At 48.0% G+C, this 18,615-nt stretch overlaps 7 protein-coding genes across 7 annotated transcripts; 3 read left to right on the top strand and 4 right to left on the bottom strand.

Annotated features, from left to right (window-relative positions):
* Nucleotides 1-179: 179 nt before the first annotated feature.
* PEX2_066940 (glycosyltransferase) lies at nucleotides 180-3,078 on the bottom strand (the record flags this gene model as incomplete). The annotated part of the gene is made up of 7 exons (XM_016743965.1): nucleotides 180-382; nucleotides 440-1,098; nucleotides 1,162-1,512; nucleotides 1,582-1,945; nucleotides 1,998-2,155; nucleotides 2,208-2,895; nucleotides 2,946-3,078. The coding sequence occupies 7 exons, from the start codon at nucleotides 3,076-3,078 to the stop codon at nucleotides 180-182; spliced, it is 2,556 nt and encodes an 851-aa protein (XP_016599678.1).
* A 756-nt stretch (nucleotides 3,079-3,834) lies between these two features.
* PEX2_066950 (beta-glucosidase) lies at nucleotides 3,835-6,483 on the bottom strand (the record flags this gene model as incomplete). The annotated part of the gene is made up of 3 exons (XM_016743966.1): nucleotides 3,835-5,650; nucleotides 5,712-6,189; nucleotides 6,240-6,483. 3 exons carry the CDS (start codon nucleotides 6,481-6,483, stop codon nucleotides 3,835-3,837), a joined length of 2,538 nt encoding a protein of 845 aa, XP_016599679.1.
* Nucleotides 6,484-7,945: 1,462 nt separating this feature from the next.
* PEX2_066960 (uncharacterized protein) lies at nucleotides 7,946-8,909 on the top strand (the record flags this gene model as incomplete). The annotated part of the gene is made up of 4 exons (XM_016743967.1): nucleotides 7,946-8,070; nucleotides 8,126-8,371; nucleotides 8,432-8,697; nucleotides 8,755-8,909. The coding sequence occupies 4 exons, from the start codon at nucleotides 7,946-7,948 to the stop codon at nucleotides 8,907-8,909; spliced, it is 792 nt and encodes a 263-aa protein (XP_016599680.1).
* A 149-nt stretch (nucleotides 8,910-9,058) lies between these two features.
* On the bottom strand, nucleotides 9,059-10,429 carry PEX2_066970 (Bacterial alpha-L-rhamnosidase; the record flags this gene model as incomplete). Its single annotated transcript, XM_016743968.1, has 1 exon — nucleotides 9,059-10,429. The coding sequence occupies one exon, from the start codon at nucleotides 10,427-10,429 to the stop codon at nucleotides 9,059-9,061; it is 1,371 nt and encodes a 456-aa protein (XP_016599681.1).
* An 85-nt stretch (nucleotides 10,430-10,514) lies between these two features.
* PEX2_066980 (uncharacterized protein) lies at nucleotides 10,515-11,624 on the bottom strand (the record flags this gene model as incomplete). The annotated part of the gene is made up of 1 exon (XM_016743969.1): nucleotides 10,515-11,624. One exon carries the CDS (start codon nucleotides 11,622-11,624, stop codon nucleotides 10,515-10,517), a length of 1,110 nt encoding a protein of 369 aa, XP_016599682.1.
* Nucleotides 11,625-12,653: 1,029 nt separating this feature from the next.
* On the top strand, nucleotides 12,654-13,904 carry PEX2_066990 (Major facilitator superfamily domain, general substrate transporter; the record flags this gene model as incomplete). Its single annotated transcript, XM_016743970.1, has 2 exons — nucleotides 12,654-13,169; nucleotides 13,245-13,904. 2 exons carry the CDS (start codon nucleotides 12,654-12,656, stop codon nucleotides 13,902-13,904), a joined length of 1,176 nt encoding a protein of 391 aa, XP_016599683.1.
* A 1,172-nt stretch (nucleotides 13,905-15,076) lies between these two features.
* Nucleotides 15,077-18,084, top strand: PEX2_067000 (Major facilitator superfamily domain, general substrate transporter; the record flags this gene model as incomplete). The annotated part of the gene is made up of 7 exons (XM_016743971.1): nucleotides 15,077-15,376; nucleotides 15,442-15,839; nucleotides 15,895-16,735; nucleotides 16,785-16,807; nucleotides 16,937-16,975; nucleotides 17,066-17,506; nucleotides 17,562-18,084. The coding sequence occupies 7 exons, from the start codon at nucleotides 15,077-15,079 to the stop codon at nucleotides 18,082-18,084; spliced, it is 2,565 nt and encodes an 854-aa protein (XP_016599684.1).
* Between the last annotated feature and the right edge of the window lie 531 nt (nucleotides 18,085-18,615).

An 18,615-nucleotide genomic window follows, 5' to 3' on the forward strand; every position in this document is an offset into this window, starting at 1 on the left:
AAGCCAGGTGTCCGCAGTTTTTTACATAGTGGCTGTGCTAGGTGGAGCATGGTAGTCATTATATCTAATTCGACTGCGCCTGAAACCATGCACGTGTATAATTTTATGATTGTATTAGCTCAAAGGACCATGGTGCGCTCAAAAACGAGGTTGCCGCAAAATCCAGAAACTAAGTCTCTCTATGTATCTGACGACTGTAAAAATCTATCAAATGACAACAGAATCTCTCGCCGCTCTTCATCGGTCATCTGCATCCTGTTTGTTTCGTAATATCCACTCTTTAACCGTGCACTCACAATAGTCTTGCGACCTTGTGAACGAAAGGCCGCCTCAATACTTTTCGTAATACCTTGGAAAGGATATGCCACCAGCCCAATTCCCGCTAATCGTATGTCCAAGTTAGCTCTGTTTCGTGTCATGGATTGAGAGTATTGCTTACCAGAGGGGACCTTCGTTGCAAGCCCAATAGTGCCCTTAGCAAATCCCTTAACCGCACCCAAAGCACCTTCCTCTTTTGCGCCATTGACAGGTTGTGTAAAGAGACCGGTGAAACCATCAGTCATGCCGTCCACAAAATTCCTTCCGCCAACGATAGCTCCGGAATTCCAATCCTGAATTGCGCCGTAATCCTTGGGCTTCTCCCCATACAACCGAGGAACCTGTCGGAATCCTTCTGCCGCGGCATGTGGAATGTCGACGACCACCCCTTTGAAGTACGATCCGGTGAATTTACCGAAGCCTTTCATTGTTGCGCCTACCATGCTGCCTGCGACGGATAGTCCATTTCTGCGTTCATCAAGTTCAGTTTCAGATCCAGGACCAACGGATGGGGCCCGAGAATTCTGCTTTCCCTCATCGCCAGCAGATAGTCTTGTTGATGAGGGTTCCCGTGAAAGTGGGCTGCCAGGGAGCACCGGGGCTTGCAAGGCTCTTGCTGATGGGTTTGGAGAACGACCGCGTTTATATTCTTTGTATGGGTTGTAAATCATATCAGCGGTCGAGCCCAGCATACTTGACCCGGTTGTGGTGGCTGCAGCAAAAATCCCGGTTATGGGATCCCAGCGGCGATGTTCGATAATGATTGGATTGACAAGATGACTGATGGAGCATGAAAGGCATTGGTTAGTAAGTTCACATACTAACTGGAGTCCAGGTACGTACAACTGAAGACGTTTTTCGTCTATCCTTTGATATTCAATTAAGATCTGCACGGCTGCGTTTGACAGGGTCACGTTATTTTTGCCTTTTTTGTATTTCCAGACTGCAACTTGAAGAGGCATCAGATTGCACTTCATCTTGTCCAGGGGAAGATTTCGATGGAAAGATTCCACAGCTGCGGTTACGCCTGATTCAGTTTGCATTTTGACGGCCAGCTTACGTGCGGCTTCTGTTGCCTCTGGGGTAAGGCAGAATTGGATAGCAGCCGTCAGGTTCTGAAAGTTGAGAAATGCAAATGGAATAGGTTTAGGTCCAGCACCAGCCCTAGCAACCATGTTGCCCCAAAAAGGTTGACTAGGAGAGTCAGTACTGACAGAATTTGGTAGGTCAAAGATGGGTGACTTTGAAGAATTGGTAACTCACTCGCCGAAGAAAGGCACGATGGCAGTCGGTCGGCCATTTCTGAGACCACACGATGTAGTCCCAGCGCCTCCGTGGTGAACTACTGCAGCAACATGCTGAAATAGCCACTCATGTGGACAGTCGTCAATATAGTAGATATTCGGGTTTGCACTTCCAACTAGCCCACTCCAACCCTTTGAAATGATCGCACGCACACCTGCCCTTACCACCGCTTGGACAACAGTGTCTATTAGCTTTTGAGGGTTATCAACCACAATACTACCGAAGCCAATATAGACAGGAGGTGGTCCTTCCTGTAGGAACTCCCTCAGCTCCGAGGGTGGGGAGTACGATGGGGGGTCTCTGAAGAAAAACCCACAGACATCTAAATCATTTAGTTTTCATCATTGCAACAGGAAATCAAAATGCTGACTTACCAATATGAGGTGGCCAATCCTGTGGTTTTGGCACAAGGGCAGGGGACCAACAATATGTGTAAGGTATTTTCAATGCTTCGGCAAGGCCAGGCCCTTCTGTTGCGGGAATAGGCTCCAGATCTATTGAGACCCGCCATCGATTGATCACATCTCCTAGCCTGAAATTTCATGTCAGTCGCTTAACCCATGTCGCTCCATGTGTAAGCTTACCCTTGCCATGTTAACCACTCAACAACTCCATAAGAAACCCAATTTGCAGTCCTTGGATCCATAGAAGAGGAATTTAGATTGGCGAGAGGATGTGGAAACGCCTTGGTACTGCTCCAGGGCATCGTAAACATCAGATGGACTGGAATGCTTAGAGCCTGTGCACAATGAACGTGGGCAAAGCTGGGAGGATTGGCAATTATGGCGTCTGCAACAAATGGCTGCTTGGTAATTGGATCGTCTTGAATGCAGGATCTCCAGCACCCATCCAGCATTGTCGCTACCATAGCCTGTTTTCTTTGCACCTCCCCTTCGCGCAGTGTCTTCATTTGTGGTATCAATCCGGGATTCTTGACCATGAATGCCATTAATTCTGCAGGATCCCCGCCGATGGAGTAGAACTCCAATCCTGACTCAAGTACGAAATCTGCAAATACATCGTGTGTGGCAATTCGGACCCGATGACCATGCTTTTGTAATGCATTTCCAAGGGCGATGAAAGGTTGCACGTCTCCACGACTGCCCACAATTTGAATGACAATGTTGAGCTTGAATTCACATGACGTCACTTGCTTGCTAAGGTTGATATAGTCGGGAGGTGGATTGTGGATGTCTTCTTGCTGCAAGTCGATGATTTTGGCGAGGGTCCTCGCAATTCTCGATTCGAGGTTCACGTTAATTCTGCCATCCCCTATAGTAAGTGTTAGAATGAGAAATAATCATCAACCTGGCTCGACATACCCTGCACGTTTCCTGATTCTGCTACGAGTCCACCATCGGCAACCAACGAATATGGAGGAGGGGCGGACTCTTCCGCTTGGTCTTTCCCAGGCCCAGTAGTTTTAGAGGATCCCATTTTCGAAGAGGATCCCATTTTCGAAGTTGATGAAAAAGGTTGAGATCAAGAATCTGGGAAAGTTGAACTACTCATGGCAAATAAATGGTAAGCTAGGCTCGTAATCGTACGCTTCTGCAGATGGGGATTAGTGGATTCCAATTAAGGGTTCAATATTGGGCCCGTGCGTCGCCGCTAGCTCCATTTTGAGATCCACCCACCGATTTTAAATTTTCTGATCTTCGGTAGCTTCCAGGCAGCAAAGTCTAAAAAAAAATAGACTGTTTGTGGCGAAGTGATGTTTCTCTAGTGATATTTCGCGCTATTCATGTGAACCATTGATAAAACTACTAGCTAGAGCGGCAGCCCTGGAGGATACCTAAATCCTCTCCTTTCTTCCATTTCGAGCACTAATCATATTTAGAATGATACTAGTCATGGTTCCTATGGGTCTCAAGGTTCTATTTTGAGATAATAAACTTTGAACTATATGGCAATTTCGGCTGTATCTACTTGCTCGTTCCCTCCAGAATTCGCAAGCAAGTTTTCTGAGAGTTGGATTACCACCTAAGTAACAATTTCTATATGCTAATGTATGCATAGTGGCATCTTCTTATTTGATGTTATTCCGTCTTGAGACAAGGGGTTGGAGACTACTAGTTTGAGAATGAGATAACTTACACGGAATGCTCTACAAAACACTGTTGAATTACATCAGCACGCTGTCAAATAAATAATGAAATCATTGTATATTTGAAGAAACGTTGGAACTTTACTTTATACCAGATTGGAAAATTATAGGCCATTCCACCACGTAGTTTGTCCAACCTCAAAGTCGGCTGATAGTGGATTTTCAGCGCTAGATGTCCCAACTTGAGCACTGTAACGGCCAGTCTCTTGAACCCACGCGTTTCTATGCTCATCCCAGAAACTGGTAGCATATTTTGTCAAGATCTTGACAGTCACAGTTGCAGTCTGCTGGGCACGGAGGAACACTTTTTCAAAGCCTTTGAGCTCCTTGAGTGGTCGATTGATACTCGGAGTCTGTTGGGAAACATAGACCTGGACAACCTCCGCACCATCAATGTTTCCAGTGTTCTGGACATCAACAGTGACCAAAATCTCCTCCTCGGTTTGTTGGAGAGAAATCGAGCTCAACTTGAAGGTGGTGTAACTCAGCCCATGCCCAAATGGGAATGCAACTTCCTTCTTGCATTTTTCATAGAAGCGGTAGCCGATAAAGACACCTTCACCGTATTTGGTGCTCCCTCTTTCACTTCGGAAGTTCAAAAACGCCGGGTTATCTTCATTGCGGCGCGGGAAGCTAAGCGGGAGCTTGCCACTCGGGTTCACCGCACCAAATACAACATCCGCGATGGCATTCCCAGTCTCGTTGCCGCCGTACCAGGCCTGAACCAACGACGAGACATCATTGAGCCATGGCATGGTCACGGGGGTCCCTGACTGGATGATCACAGCTGTGTTGGGATTTGCCGCTACCACTGCAGCGATGAGCTTGTCGGTCCCCGGGGGTAGATCCATGGTACTCCGGTCGTAACCCTCGCTTTCCCAATCGTTGTTCAGTCCGGCGCAGAGGATAACCTGATCAACGCTCTTGGCTAATGAGACTGCCTTTTGGATTTCGGTCTCGATCTCGATTGTTGGAACACCACCAGCTCGAAGACCACCAGCACCGAAGGAGGTGGCTCCTGCAACGTTGAAAGTTCTGGTTGGCAGTGTACCAAATGTGATTTTGATTCTATAGGTCTTGCCCTTGTCCAATTTGATGGTTCCAATTTCTTCGATTGTTCCGGAGCCAAAGAAGCTATCACCAGGGGTCTGCACAGTTTCGTTGTCGACAACGCACTGACCATCGACAAATACTTTGCCGGTTCCCGATACCGAAAGACTGAACTCATAGTCTGAAGTCTCTTCTGGTGTGAGTGTGCCCTCAAGCTCTAGATAGAACAGATTGCTTTCGATTTTGGGGTGTTTGTAATCTGCGAGGAAAATGTCTCCTGTATTGACATACAGCGAGTCAACTATTTCCCGATCCTCTTTCGACGGTGGCTCGAGATAGACTTTCATATCAAACCCTTCTAGACCGTTGCTGGCTTTGGTTAGCCGAGACAGAAGAGGCATTTTCTTCCAACCCGGAACTCCCAAAGAATATTGGACATCTGGGACTTGAGCTCTTAGTCCATCGAGAGGACTAATCGCATAATAAGGCTTGAGTGCTGCGGAGCCACCGCCGCAATATGCTGCAAAATTGGCATTTGGGCCGATAACAGCGGTGGTCCTGTTCTTCTTGAATGGCAAAATATCATGATCATTTTTGAGCAATACCAGACTTGACGAGGCCAGAGAACGAAGCAACGATGATGTCTCAGGAGTATCGGCAGTCAACTCTTCCGCGTTTTCCGGAATCCCAAGAGGGAGAACTTTCTTCACAAGCTTCAACACCTCTCTTACACATTGGTCAAGTTCAAAGGGTAGCAGTCTACCACATCCCAGAGCTTGCTTCACCAGTTTTCCACGCATGTAAGAGGGCCCTGGCATCTCCAAGTCAAGGCCGGCTTGAATCGACTCGGCAATGGAATAAACTCCAAACCTAAGTCCCGTCAGTTCAAAGGTCAGAGTTCACATGGCTGCCTCCATAGAAGTATGCATACCAATCAGACATCACCATGCCATCGAAGCCCCATTCCTTCCTCAAGATACCCTTTATGAGTTCTTTGCTCTCACTCGCGTGTGTTCCGTTGACTTTGTTGTATGATGTCATATAACACATAGGCTTTGCGTCTCTTTGCGCGATTTGGAAGGGCATAAGATAAATCTCTCGCAAAGCCTGCTCCGATACAACAGCATCCACAGACTGACGCTCATGCTCCTGGTCATTGCAAACAAAATGCTTCAGGGTAGCCGCTACCCCCGTAGACTGGATACCGGCGATAGTTGCAGCACTCATGTTCCCAGCCAAAACTGGATCTTCACTAAAAGACTCGAAACCTCTGCCGCCCAATGGAGATCGTTGCATATTGGTTGTGGGCCCCAATATAACAGATGCTCCTTTGGCAATGGCCTCTTTTCCTTGTAACTTCCCACCTTTTTGGACTAGTTTGGTGTCCCAGGTAGCTGCAAGGCCGGTTCCTAGTTGCGAATTAGCAATTGCACCCAGTCACGCTGAGATGCGAACTCACCGCATGGGAAGCAGGCCGCAGGAACGCCGTTGAAAAACCTGGTTCCTCTCACGCCATTGGGCCCGTCGGTTAGACGAATTGAAGGAATACCAAGGCGACGTATGGGTGCAGTGTGCCAGGGGTCGGTGCCGGAGATCAGAGCGATCTTCTCGTCAACAGTCAGTAGAGCTAGGATATGCTCGACGTCGAAGTCCGAATGGACTGTTTTTTGGACATTCGCATCATTCGTAAATTGCCTGGTCATGATTGGATTTCGAAGAAATGTTGTGACGGGTAATGACTGAGTGTTGGAAAAGAAGAACTTTTGCGAACGTAAGAAGTGCAGAAGCGTCCATTATATTTTATAAATTGAACAACAAACACTGGTTAGCACCATGCAAGTTCTTTTTCGTACTCCATTTGATTTGACAAGGTCAGCAAGAGAATATGGAGCATGAAAGTCAGTAGGTCCACTCGGTATATCTTCCCCCGTCCCCCCGGACCGGCTTAAACCCGGGACTCCGCGAGGGGGTCCACCCACCTACCAGACATTCCTTTTGCCACCAGCCATTATATCTAATGTCCCGGGATTCCGCTCGCTGTTTAACCTGTTTCTTGCATTACACCCTGCACTTTCTCGTTGGTGGTTAGATTGATTCGGATACCCCAAAAACCCCACCCTTACTGTCATATCCCCGGAGAAATGCCGATAGAGGAAACCTGCAACCCCCGGAAAAGACCACGAGAGGAAAATAACGAAAGACCCTCATATCCGCGGAAGCGGGCCACGCAGGCATGTCACACTTGTCGCCGGAAACGAATTAAGTGCGATAATGAGAAGCCCGTGTGCGGCTCTTGTGTGGGATTGGGGATGCCGTGCATTTACCGAGAAAATGACAAGTCCACGTAATCCATGAACTCTCGCGACTGATACAATGAATATTTGCTAAGCAAGGATTATAGGTTTGACCCAGCAAGCATTCTCATCCTGCAGCGCTTGGACATTCTGGAAGAGTTGGTCCGCGGATCCACGTTGACTCCGGGCCCCCGTCCGGCAGCAGCAGAGCCGTCTTTAGGACAGGCTGCACTAAACAATACTGGATCACCGCCCGCAGAAGGGAGCCTACAAGCATTGGAGAGGACGGAATCATCAACATTGTATCATATTAATGTCGAGAGTATTTTGAGTTGGCCGATCTTTCAATCTTGCAATATTGCACAGAAACATGATTTGAGGGCTTTACTAAAACCAGCAAACGGAGTTCCGGAACTGAATTCCTTGCCTGTCTCTTTGGAATTCGAGAACGGTGGAGCCAGGCAGCTACTGCAGCGGTTCATCAGATATGTTCATATCTACAACCCCGTCTTAGAAATTGGCAAAGTGCAGGAGTATATGAGAGATACGCTTTTTGATGGTCTGGAGTGGGATGCGAAGTCATGTCTACTTGTCAGTAAACCCGCAACCATCTCTCATAACCTCCGCTCACTCCCAACAGCTCTTGATATATGCACTAGGAACTGTCTCCAGTCCTCCTGACAGCCAACCTTCATCCTCGTCCTTGGACATCCGTCAATCAGAGGATTTTAAGAAAGCGGAGGGATATTTTCTCGCAGCCAGAAAGCGCATGGGCGTATTGCTTGGCGATAGTGGTATGATTGAAGCACAGTGCTTTTTTCTCGCGGGTGTGTATTTGATGGCGACACTTCGACCATTTCAGGCAAGACCGATGTTTGTTCAGGCTCTAGTCTGCTGTGAAGGGTTCCACATTCCACTACCTCCGAGTGATCCCCGTCATGATGAGAACCATACTCTACAAGAAAGCATATATTGGACATGTTTCAAGTCGGAATTGTAAGTTCTTGCCTCTGAACAGAATCGAAATATTAGACTAACCATGAATTTACAGAGAGCTTCGATTGGAATTGGGGGTTGGAAATACCACCTGCTTGGACCTGACATATCCTGCCCTCTTCCCTTCCCCTCCCAAAGATCTTGAAACCCAGGGAGAGACCGTGTGGTATTTCTATCTAGCTGAGATAGCTCTACGCCGGTTGGGAAACCGAGTTTTGAACTATGTCTATAATTGTAAGCCGTTTGGGAAATCGGTCGATGTGGCGACGATCAGGGAGTTCGAAGGACAGGCACACGGACTGTGAGTTTGCTAGATCTTTTCAACATCCCTCTCGACATACTTATTTCTTCTTTCACCCAGACTGAACTCGCTCCCCGCACTGCTAAAGCCTGATACGCCGAGCGCGGAAGCGCAAGATAAAGACCACGAGCACTCTGCTTTGCGTTTTATCTTGAGTGGCCATGCCATCGACTGCTTCGAGATGATCTACTGGCCTTTTATTTTCGATGCCATCCACGAAGGTCTACCTCACGATCCCGAGCTAGTAGCCTTTGTGCGAAAGGGGCTACATATGTATGGGTCTCGAATTGAAAGTAACGAGGCTGGATTTTACTATCGTCATCACGGTACGTGGCTGATGTTGCGGTCCTGTACACGTAGTGCCTTGGTTTTGTGTGGTGCAGCTCGTCGGGGCCTTGTTACGTTACTTCCCCCCAACTGGAGAGATGGCGTTGGGCGGGTGATGCAAATGCTAAAATACTGGAGCTCCGAGGCGAAGGATATCGCTAGTCAATTAGAGATACTCGAGGATTTGATGAGAGACGTTCCAGAAGACTGATGGGCTGTTGTGAGCTAAGATTTCTCCAGATAGTGGGTTTCATTATGTACAATAATGGTAACAATGACAAGGCCATTATATGTCATATAGTACATAGCCAATCCATAATAATTCAATTCATGAAAGGTACAAAGGCAGGGCGGAGTTGCTCAATTAGCATTCAAGGTTAGTTCAATATTTTCGGCCCCGTCTATCATCTCCTCATGCCCATCTGGAAAGACCACTCGAATTGGTATGCTTGCAGAGTCCCCAGTGTTCATTTTTAATGACAACGAAACTTTGATAGTACTGCCCTCAGATTCCCAATGAACATGTGCAATGCCAGATGAGCCAGGGAGCCCGAAGGGAACTTTGACATCGAGTGTTGGGAACAAACCGACCCGTGGATGGAAGGTCATTGTTTTCCATCCGGCTGTACCCATTCGAACACCAGCAACCTCAGTCGTGAACTCATATATCGGCGAACTTCCCCATGCATGACAATCTGATCGTTGGGAGACTGTATCTTCCAACCACGTGGTCAGGCCATTCGACAACTGTTCTTTCCATGACCCCCAAAATTTGTGGAAGCGTTCGTCATAAAGGCTACCCCCGACCATTGAGATAGCACGAAGTGTGTAAAAGGACATCGCCGTTGATGTTGCTGTAAAGCTCTTAGAACCAGACACTGCAGTGCATTCAGATATGATATCATAAGCCAAATCGCCTGTAGCGGCACCAGACAACACTGCCCAAACCTGACCGTGCTGGCTATAATCATTGTCACAATCAGCATCAGAGGCTAACCCGTCTGTGAAGAGGTGTCCATCAAAGCAGTGGACTTTCAGCGCAAGCAGGGTTGCATCAGCTCGCAATTGGTATTCTTCAGCAACTCCTGGACGACCCACAGAAAGCAAAACTTCCGAGATTCGCTTTAGAGTGTATGCATACAACATGTTGGTAAATGATGCGAAACCAGTCCTTACAGCCGCTGGTGGAATCCCCAATGGTTTCCATGAATCTGCCCAATCGACAAAATCCCATTGCTCCGAGCTGTCAGACAAATGAATGAGACCAAGCGTAGAGTCAATGCGACGAGCAAACGAATCCAACACGCCGTCGCACACGGGCAAGAATTGACGAACAAATTTGGCGTCATTGAAGTATCCAAAATGATCGCTTATCATACAGATCCAGAATAGGGAAAAATGTGGAATCAGTTGGAGCTGGTGAGCTGGTGCGCGGCTAGCCGTGAGTCCGACTTCTGGTGAGTATGAGTTGTGAAGCTGGATGATTGCCTGCCGTGCTAGGCGATCATCGCCTGCGCAACAATATGTGAAGAGGGCTGAGCTTCTGGTGTCCATTGCATATTGAAGTTGCTCATAGAATGGACAATCCTCATAACAATCATGCATGCAATTTGAGAGGGTTCGAATGCTTGTCGTCCACATTTGCTGGTAGACATTATTAGCAGATCCAACGTCGAAATCTGCAAGCACTTGTAGGGGGTATTTGGTTGTGGTTATGTCAATGCGCTTCATGGTGAGATCTGATAGCGCTGAGACAGTGATGTCCAATGCTAGGAACCGGAATGTGCGAAAGTGGAATGGCGCAAAGACGTCCTCATCAGAAGTNCGGCGCAAAGACGTCCTCATCAGAACTGTTTGGGTTGTAGCTCAGTGCGTTCCTCGGGTTTTTATCGGTAATCCCAGGAATAATATACTCGTCTNATGGCGCAAAGACGTCCTCATCAGAAGTGTTTGGGTTGTAGTTCAGTGTGCTCCTGAAACTTTTATCGGCGATCCCTGCAATAATATACTCGTCTTTTGGCCCGACGAGGTTCTTACTAGTGTCACAGCGGTCGCCTTTGTTTCTGATCCAGGGGACAGTGTCGGGTAGGTCTTCATAGCACTCGGAGTAGGTCACCTGCATGGTACTACCGGTATGTTCAGGCCATTTAAACCGGAAGTAAAGCAATGCAGTCATATGGTTCTCAACTTCGAGCTCTAAGTGATGCCTACTTCCAGCTGGAAGACAGATTCCCTCAGAATTTGTGTTATCGGGACCGAGCAAAGCGTTTTCCCACTCCACTCGGGACTGGCTGCTTTCGATGTTGTAAATCGCCTTGAGTGCGGCTGATTCATATTGAGGAAATGGAATCAGACGGGGAGAAAGTTTCCATGGGGCCGAAAGACCATGGGAGGTAGGAAAGACCAAAGGTTTGGCTGGTATCCATTTTGGTTGCGACAAACATTGACCGACTTTCTCGTAGACATGTAGGAATGCGTCTTCTAAAATGTCTGTGGGTAGCGTGGTTGATTCATCAAGGGCAGTTTCCCAGCTTTCATCAGTCTGGATATTGATGGCTAGCTCGTGATCCAAGCGGGCGTTGCGGATGAGGAGACCAGGCACGTGGAGTCGTGGAAAGCTGGTTGCGTGTGTCGTGGCATGGTACAATCTTAGGACCCTCACGTTGATAGTATTGACTCCCAATCTCAAGTACGGTTGGATATCCAGCTCGTCGTAAAACCAGAGATGCCGGTCCCCTTTGACGGGACCGACCGATACAAACTCAGAATTTATATAGAGCTTATATTTTGTGTCAGCGGTAATGTGGATGTTTACTGGTGTTGAAATTCTCTCCGTCAGGGTTATTGTCTTGCGAAAGTGAACAAATGCCCCAGCTGTGTCTTTCGAGTGCTCTGTCCATTCGGGATGCCATATCCATATGGCCATGATCGAGGTGGGGGGTCAAAAGAGAAAGAAATAAAAAACACGCAAGATTGTCATCTGACACCGTCTCAATATTGTGTGCACACCAAATTGGAGCCCAAGATGATATTTATCTTATGTCATGTTATACTGGGGTACATCTGTAGGTATGTTGTAATCGAAAGTGAAGACCTCGGGAAATCTTTCATCGAACACGACCCGGGATTCCGCAGGTGGATACGGAATTCTCCACACGTCTTGGCGCCGAGCCAAGATTGACCCGGGATTCCGCGGCGGTATCGGGCTACAAATCTGGAAATCCTCTCACTTACCCACTCCTTGCCCGAATATGCTGGTTCTGAATTATTCTGCTTCCCCGGCTTTCGCGTTCTTCTCCCCCGCACCGATAACCCCGGAGTTCCAGGGCCAGAACGGGAATATGGATCACTATAGCACGGCTTCTCTATGCTAGGGAAAAAAGGAGGACACATATAAAGTCTGCTCGGCATCTCCCCACAAGGCCGTCTTAGTTTGGTTAAACGGTTCTTCTTTGCAATCAAACAGTTTTGAAACTAGGCTTCTCTCGAAGGAGCACCTACGCCTCAAATGTCTTCTTCTTCCAGGGTAGCGATGCCCGAGAGCAGCGTCGACGTGGTCCATTGGTGGAGGCACAAAAACTTACGTTCATTGAATCTTCTCATGATGTTTCCACTAATGTCTATTTTTACACAAGGGTATGTCTGTAACCTGCCTCCTAGCGAGGAAATTCATGTATTGCTTGTATTCACACGTTTGCTAACCCTCGGCAATGACAGCTTCGATGGGTCGATGATGAATGGTCTACAGGCAGTTGAAAGCTGGCGCAGCTATTTTGGAGAACCTAAAGGAGCTACTCTAGGTTTATTCAATGCTGCCTATCCAATAGGTGGCCTGGTGGGTATTCCGTTCATATCATTTGTGTGTGATGGTTTTGGTCGACGTGCTGGTATTGCCCTTGGTGCAATCATATGCTGCATAGGGGCAGCACTTCAATCTGGCGCACAGACCCTTGAAATGTTCGTGATTGCTCGTGGAGTTCTTGGCTGCGGAACAGTTTTCCTTGGAGCATCTGGCGCTCCGTTGATCACAGAGATTGCACATCCAGCGCACCGAGCTACAGCAACAGCTATGTTCAACACAACCTACTCCCTCGGAGCAATTGTTGCGGCCTGGTCAACCTTTGGGACATTCCGTATCGATGGCAGCGCTGCATGGCGAATTCCTTCAGCCCTCCAAGGCCTTCCGTCCCTTGTGCAACTGCTTGGTTTATACTTTGTTCCAGAGAGCCCACGTTGGCTTGTATCCAAGGATAGAAGCAACGAAGCGCTTGAAATCCTTAGTAAATACCACGCAGAAGGAGACCAGGCCGACCCGCTCGTTCTTTTCGAATTCAACGAGATCCAAGAGGCTCTCGCATATGAACGCAGTTTGGGCAAGAATACCTGGATCGAGAGTTATTTGCAGTTTACTCGTTCTGGTGGGAATCGGAAGCGCTTGTTTATGTTGTTCTGGAGCGCGTGTTTCGCTCAGGTATGTGCCCACAATCAACACACATGATATAGATATTGAAGCTAATTTCGGGGCTCGTACCATCCATATATTTAGATGTCGGGCAACGCTTTTATTTCATACTACCTCTCCCCGGTTTTGTCGAGTGTGGGATTGACAAGCAGTCTAGAGCAGACCTTGATCAATGCAACCCAGCAGATGCTTTCATGGTTTTCTTCTTTATATTTCGCCACTCTTCCCAATAAGCTTGGACGTCGAGTTCTATTCCTTGGTTCAGGAGCGAGTATATTTCTTTGCCTTGTTGGTATCACTACTGGCAGTGCTATTTTCGCCCAAGATGCTTCAAACAAAGCGGCAGGTGGCGCAGTGGTTGCCTTCCTCTATCTTTTTTCACCATGCTACAATTTTGGATTGAACGGGAATCTCGGTCTCTACATTGCGGAGATCCTACCTTACCATCTTCGCATGAGAGGTCAGGCTTTATTCCAGCTTTTCTCCACTTGCTTCACCCTACTCGCAACCTACGCCTTTCCCATTGGGCTACAAAACATCACATGGAAATTCTATATCATCTTTATTCCATGGGTTGCCATCGAGTTCATTGTGGTGTACTTTATCTACCCGGAAACCAAGGGATACTCACTTGAAGAAATCGCGGTCATTTTTGATAAAGAGAGGGCGGCAGGTCTCCGGAATGATCTATGCGCGGATAGCAAAGAGGTTGATGTTGAACATTCTGAAGTTGTTAGCAAGTAGTTCTTTATTTGTCTCTCGTCTCTCATACAAACTTCATGAAGGCTGGTTTTATTCAGCGTCAGCTTTGACTTCCTCACAATTACGCCATACAACCCATTCAACGTCCGTGTAAAACCAACCACTGACACGCGTTAAGACATAGCCATAGGGGTTATATTTGCTAACTGCAAATTTTAGTGATGGGGGGTGCTCTGCATGTGCCCCATGAGAATATCAGATCCTATTTCCCCAAATTTCCCTTGTTGTCAGTGGAGATTTCCGCGCGATTCCCAATTCAGAAATCTCCCCCGAGTCTCGGATTTAGCGCCCTCGCTCGTTCACGGCTATCCCTCTTGCCGTTTAACTTCCATTCGAAAGAACTACACCAGTTTCCATCTTTTGCGACACCGGTCGGGGGGATTTGAACGAATATTCATCCATCACCCTAGCTGCAGTACGAAACACAATTGCGTGGCTCGACATCAAGCTGAGTCTTCATAACGCCTCAATCCCCCTATGTGGAGCTTATTTCAGCCAATGGTTGTCTTGACGGCTCGGTATTATCCCTAGAGACTATCACCCCAGTCCCTATCAGTGCATGCAAACGTATGTGTCGCGTTCCGAGGAGAACTGATCCTCAGAGAAAGCACTACATGCCAAGCAAGCATTATCGGCCAGTTAAATCAAGACTTCTATTTCTATTGATAATAGTGTGACTTCGTATTAACTCCGCGGATGTGAGTGCATCTGACGGCCCCTGCGAATGCTACTCGACGCTCTTCGGCTTGCCTAATGCGATTTTCAAATACTCGATCTGGTCAGCCAGCCGACTCGGGTATGCAGCATGAGTGTAGCAGAGCAATACAAAGCCCCGCTCCCTACCATAACTTCCCTGTCTATAGGTCAGAGTTTGAGGGTTGTGGACAAGTTGCCCACACTCGCCCACCTTGGACAGCGTGGATCCCAGTCATATTATGGGTCTACCTTCATGATCTCGGGTGCGGCTTTTTCTTATCTAGTTTGCTTTCCACTGCACTCAAAATTTTGTTACTCAATACGGGCTATAATGTCAATAAATAGGCAAAGGTAAGCCCCAGTGGTGACATTCATTTCTAGAGTTGAAGACTGTCCTTGCATCTGACACGCCTTGATTGAGCCTGTTTGAAGTGCCATCACACCCACTTTGGTCAACAATGTCGAGCCACGATGATCAAATCAGACCCACTAGGAACCTCGAGGCACAGAGTGCCTTTGCGTCTACCTTAGTGAATGATGTTGAAAAAGCTGAACTATCCAAGATCAGCGAAGTGTCGGACATACAGCACAAAAGCCTCTTTGGGCTTGTAATGGAAACCCCTAAGATCCATCCAGGAAGTGATGCTGTTTTCGCGGCCAAGGCCCAACTCTTGAATCAGGCACTGCTGGACATGGGAATGGGGCTGTATCAGTGGATGCTTTTCTTGATGACTGGCGTTGGATGGTTTCTTGATAGTGTAAGTTCTCAGTCTTGTGTAGACAAACTTCCATTTTGGTACTAATAAAATCCGTGCAATGATAGTTCTGGATCATGTCATTCCTAGTCATCGCCCCATCAGCTGGAAATGAAGCTCAGTTCTTCTTCACTGGTGATAACACCGATTATCTCTTTATTGCCCTGTTTGTCGGTCTCACTGTCGGCGGCACAGCATGGCCCATGATGTCGGATACACTGGGTCGAAAGTGGATGTTCACTAGCACGATCGTGCTGATGGGAATGGGTGGTTTAGTCGGTGCGGGCATGCCTTCGTTCACGGGGCTGTGTGTCGTCGGCTGCGTTGTGGGATTTGCTGCTGCTGGAAACCAAGCTGTCGACGTGATGATTCTTCTGGAATCGCTGCCTGCGTCACACCAGTACTTGGTCGCCCTTCAGGGTGTCTTCTGGGGATTGGGACAATTAGTGGCTGCTGCAGTGGGATGGTAAACAACATCTACATGAATAATTTAATTGAAAATATTGCTAATCACCATGCAGGGCTTTCATCGCTCTATACACATGCGGCACCGGGCCTGATGAAGTGAGTACCTCGCAATCGATGAGCAGCAACAAACGTGCCCTCGGCCATTCAAGCAGCTCCTCGTCCTGTCACTACGTCAGCAACAAAGGCTGGCGCTACGTATGGTGGACCTTCGGGTGCATGACTCTCTTCCTATATCTGTGTCGTTTTGCATTAAACCTACACGAAACACCAAAGTTCCTTCTCTCACGACGCCGCGACGCAGAAGCAACCCAGCTTGTTAAAGATATTGCTCTCTACAACAAGCGCCAGACATGGCTTACTGAAGCATCGTTTGCACGGGTTGATTCCACAATCGACGCCTCCGAAGCTGAACTGCGCACGAAGTCTCGCTCCCAAGCCCTTGTTTCTTCGCTCAATATTTACGGCGCAGTGTGCCTTGTCCTACTGTGGAGTGTAACCGGTTTGACCTTCGTGCTTCACCAAACCTACATCGGTAATTATCTCGCGGCGCATGGTGTGGCCCAAGTGAGCGCGACAACGGTCTCAAGATCCTACCTTTACAGCCGGTACCTATATATTGCACTCTGCGCTATACCTGGTCCACTCGTGGCGGCAATCTTGGTCGAAGTGAAGGGCCTGGGACGGAAACGAACGGGAGCTGGGATTGCTATTTTGACTGGGCTGTTCATGCTTCTCGCGACTGTGGCCCGGTCTCGCAATTCCGCGCTGGCTTTCGAGTGCATCGTCGGCTTCCTCCGTTCTGCTGGCATTGCTACGCTGACGCTTTATACTGTTGAGGTTGTGCCGACCACAGTGCGTGGGTATAGTCTGGGTGTCATGGGGTTCTTTTGGGGGGTATTTGGCTTGATTGCCCATGTCATTACCACTTTTAATGGCGCTGTAGTTTCAGACGGGGGCCCAGTTTGGGTATGCGGTGCGGCTTGGATTCTCATGGCTGCTGCGTGGTTGGCACTACCGGTTGAGACTCAAGCTAGAGCGGCGGCGTAGACTATCATTATATTGTACATACGGATTCGGAATGTCTTTGCGCTCTAGATGGCATAATGTCGGAAAACAAGCCCTCACTTCGTTGCCTTGTATGCAATCTTTATTGCGGCCCTTCATGGAATGTTCACGGCAGTTAAATCGTCATTCTTGGTTGATGAAATATGGCGATTGGGTAGGACATGACCAGAAGTTCATTGCTGTGAACATGAATTACCGCCTCGGAATGCTTGGTTTCATGAATCATCCCGATCTGCCGTCGGCAAATGCAGGCCTGTTGGATCAGCGCATGGCCATGAGATGGGTCAAGCAAAACATTGCCGCATTTGGCGGTGATCCAGATAACATTACTATTATAAGCCAATCTGGCGGTGGATGGGCAATTGCAGCGCAACTGGGCCTTTACGATGGCCAAACTAACGGAACCTTCCAAAGGGCTATCGCGCGTTCCATCCAACGAGAACCAATGTTCACAACCAAGGAGTTGATGCTGCGCAACACTGTTTTGTCGGAGCAGCTCAATTGCACCAGTGCAGACCAGCTGGCTTGTTTCCGCAGTGTTTCCGTACCCGACCTAGTCGACATCTTTCAGACCATGTCGATCGCAAATGGTACAGAAGGGTATATGTTATTCCAGGGCCCATTTCTATCTGGCTACTAACGTGCAACTTCTCAGTATCTTCGCAGACAAAGTCTTCGGCTACCAAGCAAGCTTGGGTCCGACTATTGACAGCTTAACCCTAACGGACTCAGTAACCCGTTTATTCAAAAATGGAAAAACAGCCAACGTACCTACGATTGCTGGATGTGTGAGTGACGAGGGGTATGATGGCTGGATCAATGCCTATCAGATGAATCCAACTCCGAAAAACACAACTCAACTGGATCCTAGCACCAACAGAATCACCAATCTTACTGACGCCGAAGTTTACGAGGTAGCCTCGTTTCATCCTGTGAGTGCTGGGTATGGCGCTGTGACACCGGACAACTTTTTCCTGGACGTTTTCAAGTCATATTGGATGGCCTTGGGTTTCTTTGGTGAGGTTGGCATCTTTGGTTCTGAGAGAATGATGGATCGCTGGCTGAGCGCAGCTCACGGGTCCAAACACATTTGGACTTTCCGATTTAATGCGCCTCATAAGTCAATATCTTACTACCAAACTTCCGCTGTGGATATTGCTAACACAGAGAACTCATAGCTGTTGGTGCTTCCTTCAATGGATCTTACCCTTTGGCTCCCGTGACACACTCTTCTGAAAACACCTATCTCAACTATCCGCTTAGCACGATGACAGACTATGAGCGAGCGGTTGCTGTCGAGTTCCGCGCCTATTTGTCATCGTTCATTCGCACTGGCAATCCGAACACGCATAAGGTTGTCACTGCTCCCCACTGGCCTCATTAAGGTGCTCTTGGTGATTTCGTCAACTCCCCTGTCCGTCTGGTACCACAGTTCGCCTTTGAGACCAACGCCAACAAAAGTTACCCGACCAGTACGCAAATTGAAGTTTGCCAAAAAGCGGGTCTTGAGCGGACCGATTTCTGGCAGTCGGACAGAATGCTGGACTCGACGAGATTTTAAATCAACCACATCTCCCACAATGGCCATAGATAAATGGCTTCACTACAGTAGTGAACTGTAAAGATTGGTCGAAAATGTCGATGATCCCTTATGCTGCATCAAGCAGTGGATTCTTGGCTTACTTGGTGCTTATTTGCTAGTTATAGCG

This window comes from Penicillium expansum (assembly GCF_000769745.1).
Source record: "Penicillium expansum strain MD-8 chromosome Unknown contig224, whole genome shotgun sequence".
Classification (NCBI taxonomy): domain Eukaryota; kingdom Fungi; phylum Ascomycota; class Eurotiomycetes; order Eurotiales; family Aspergillaceae; genus Penicillium; species Penicillium expansum.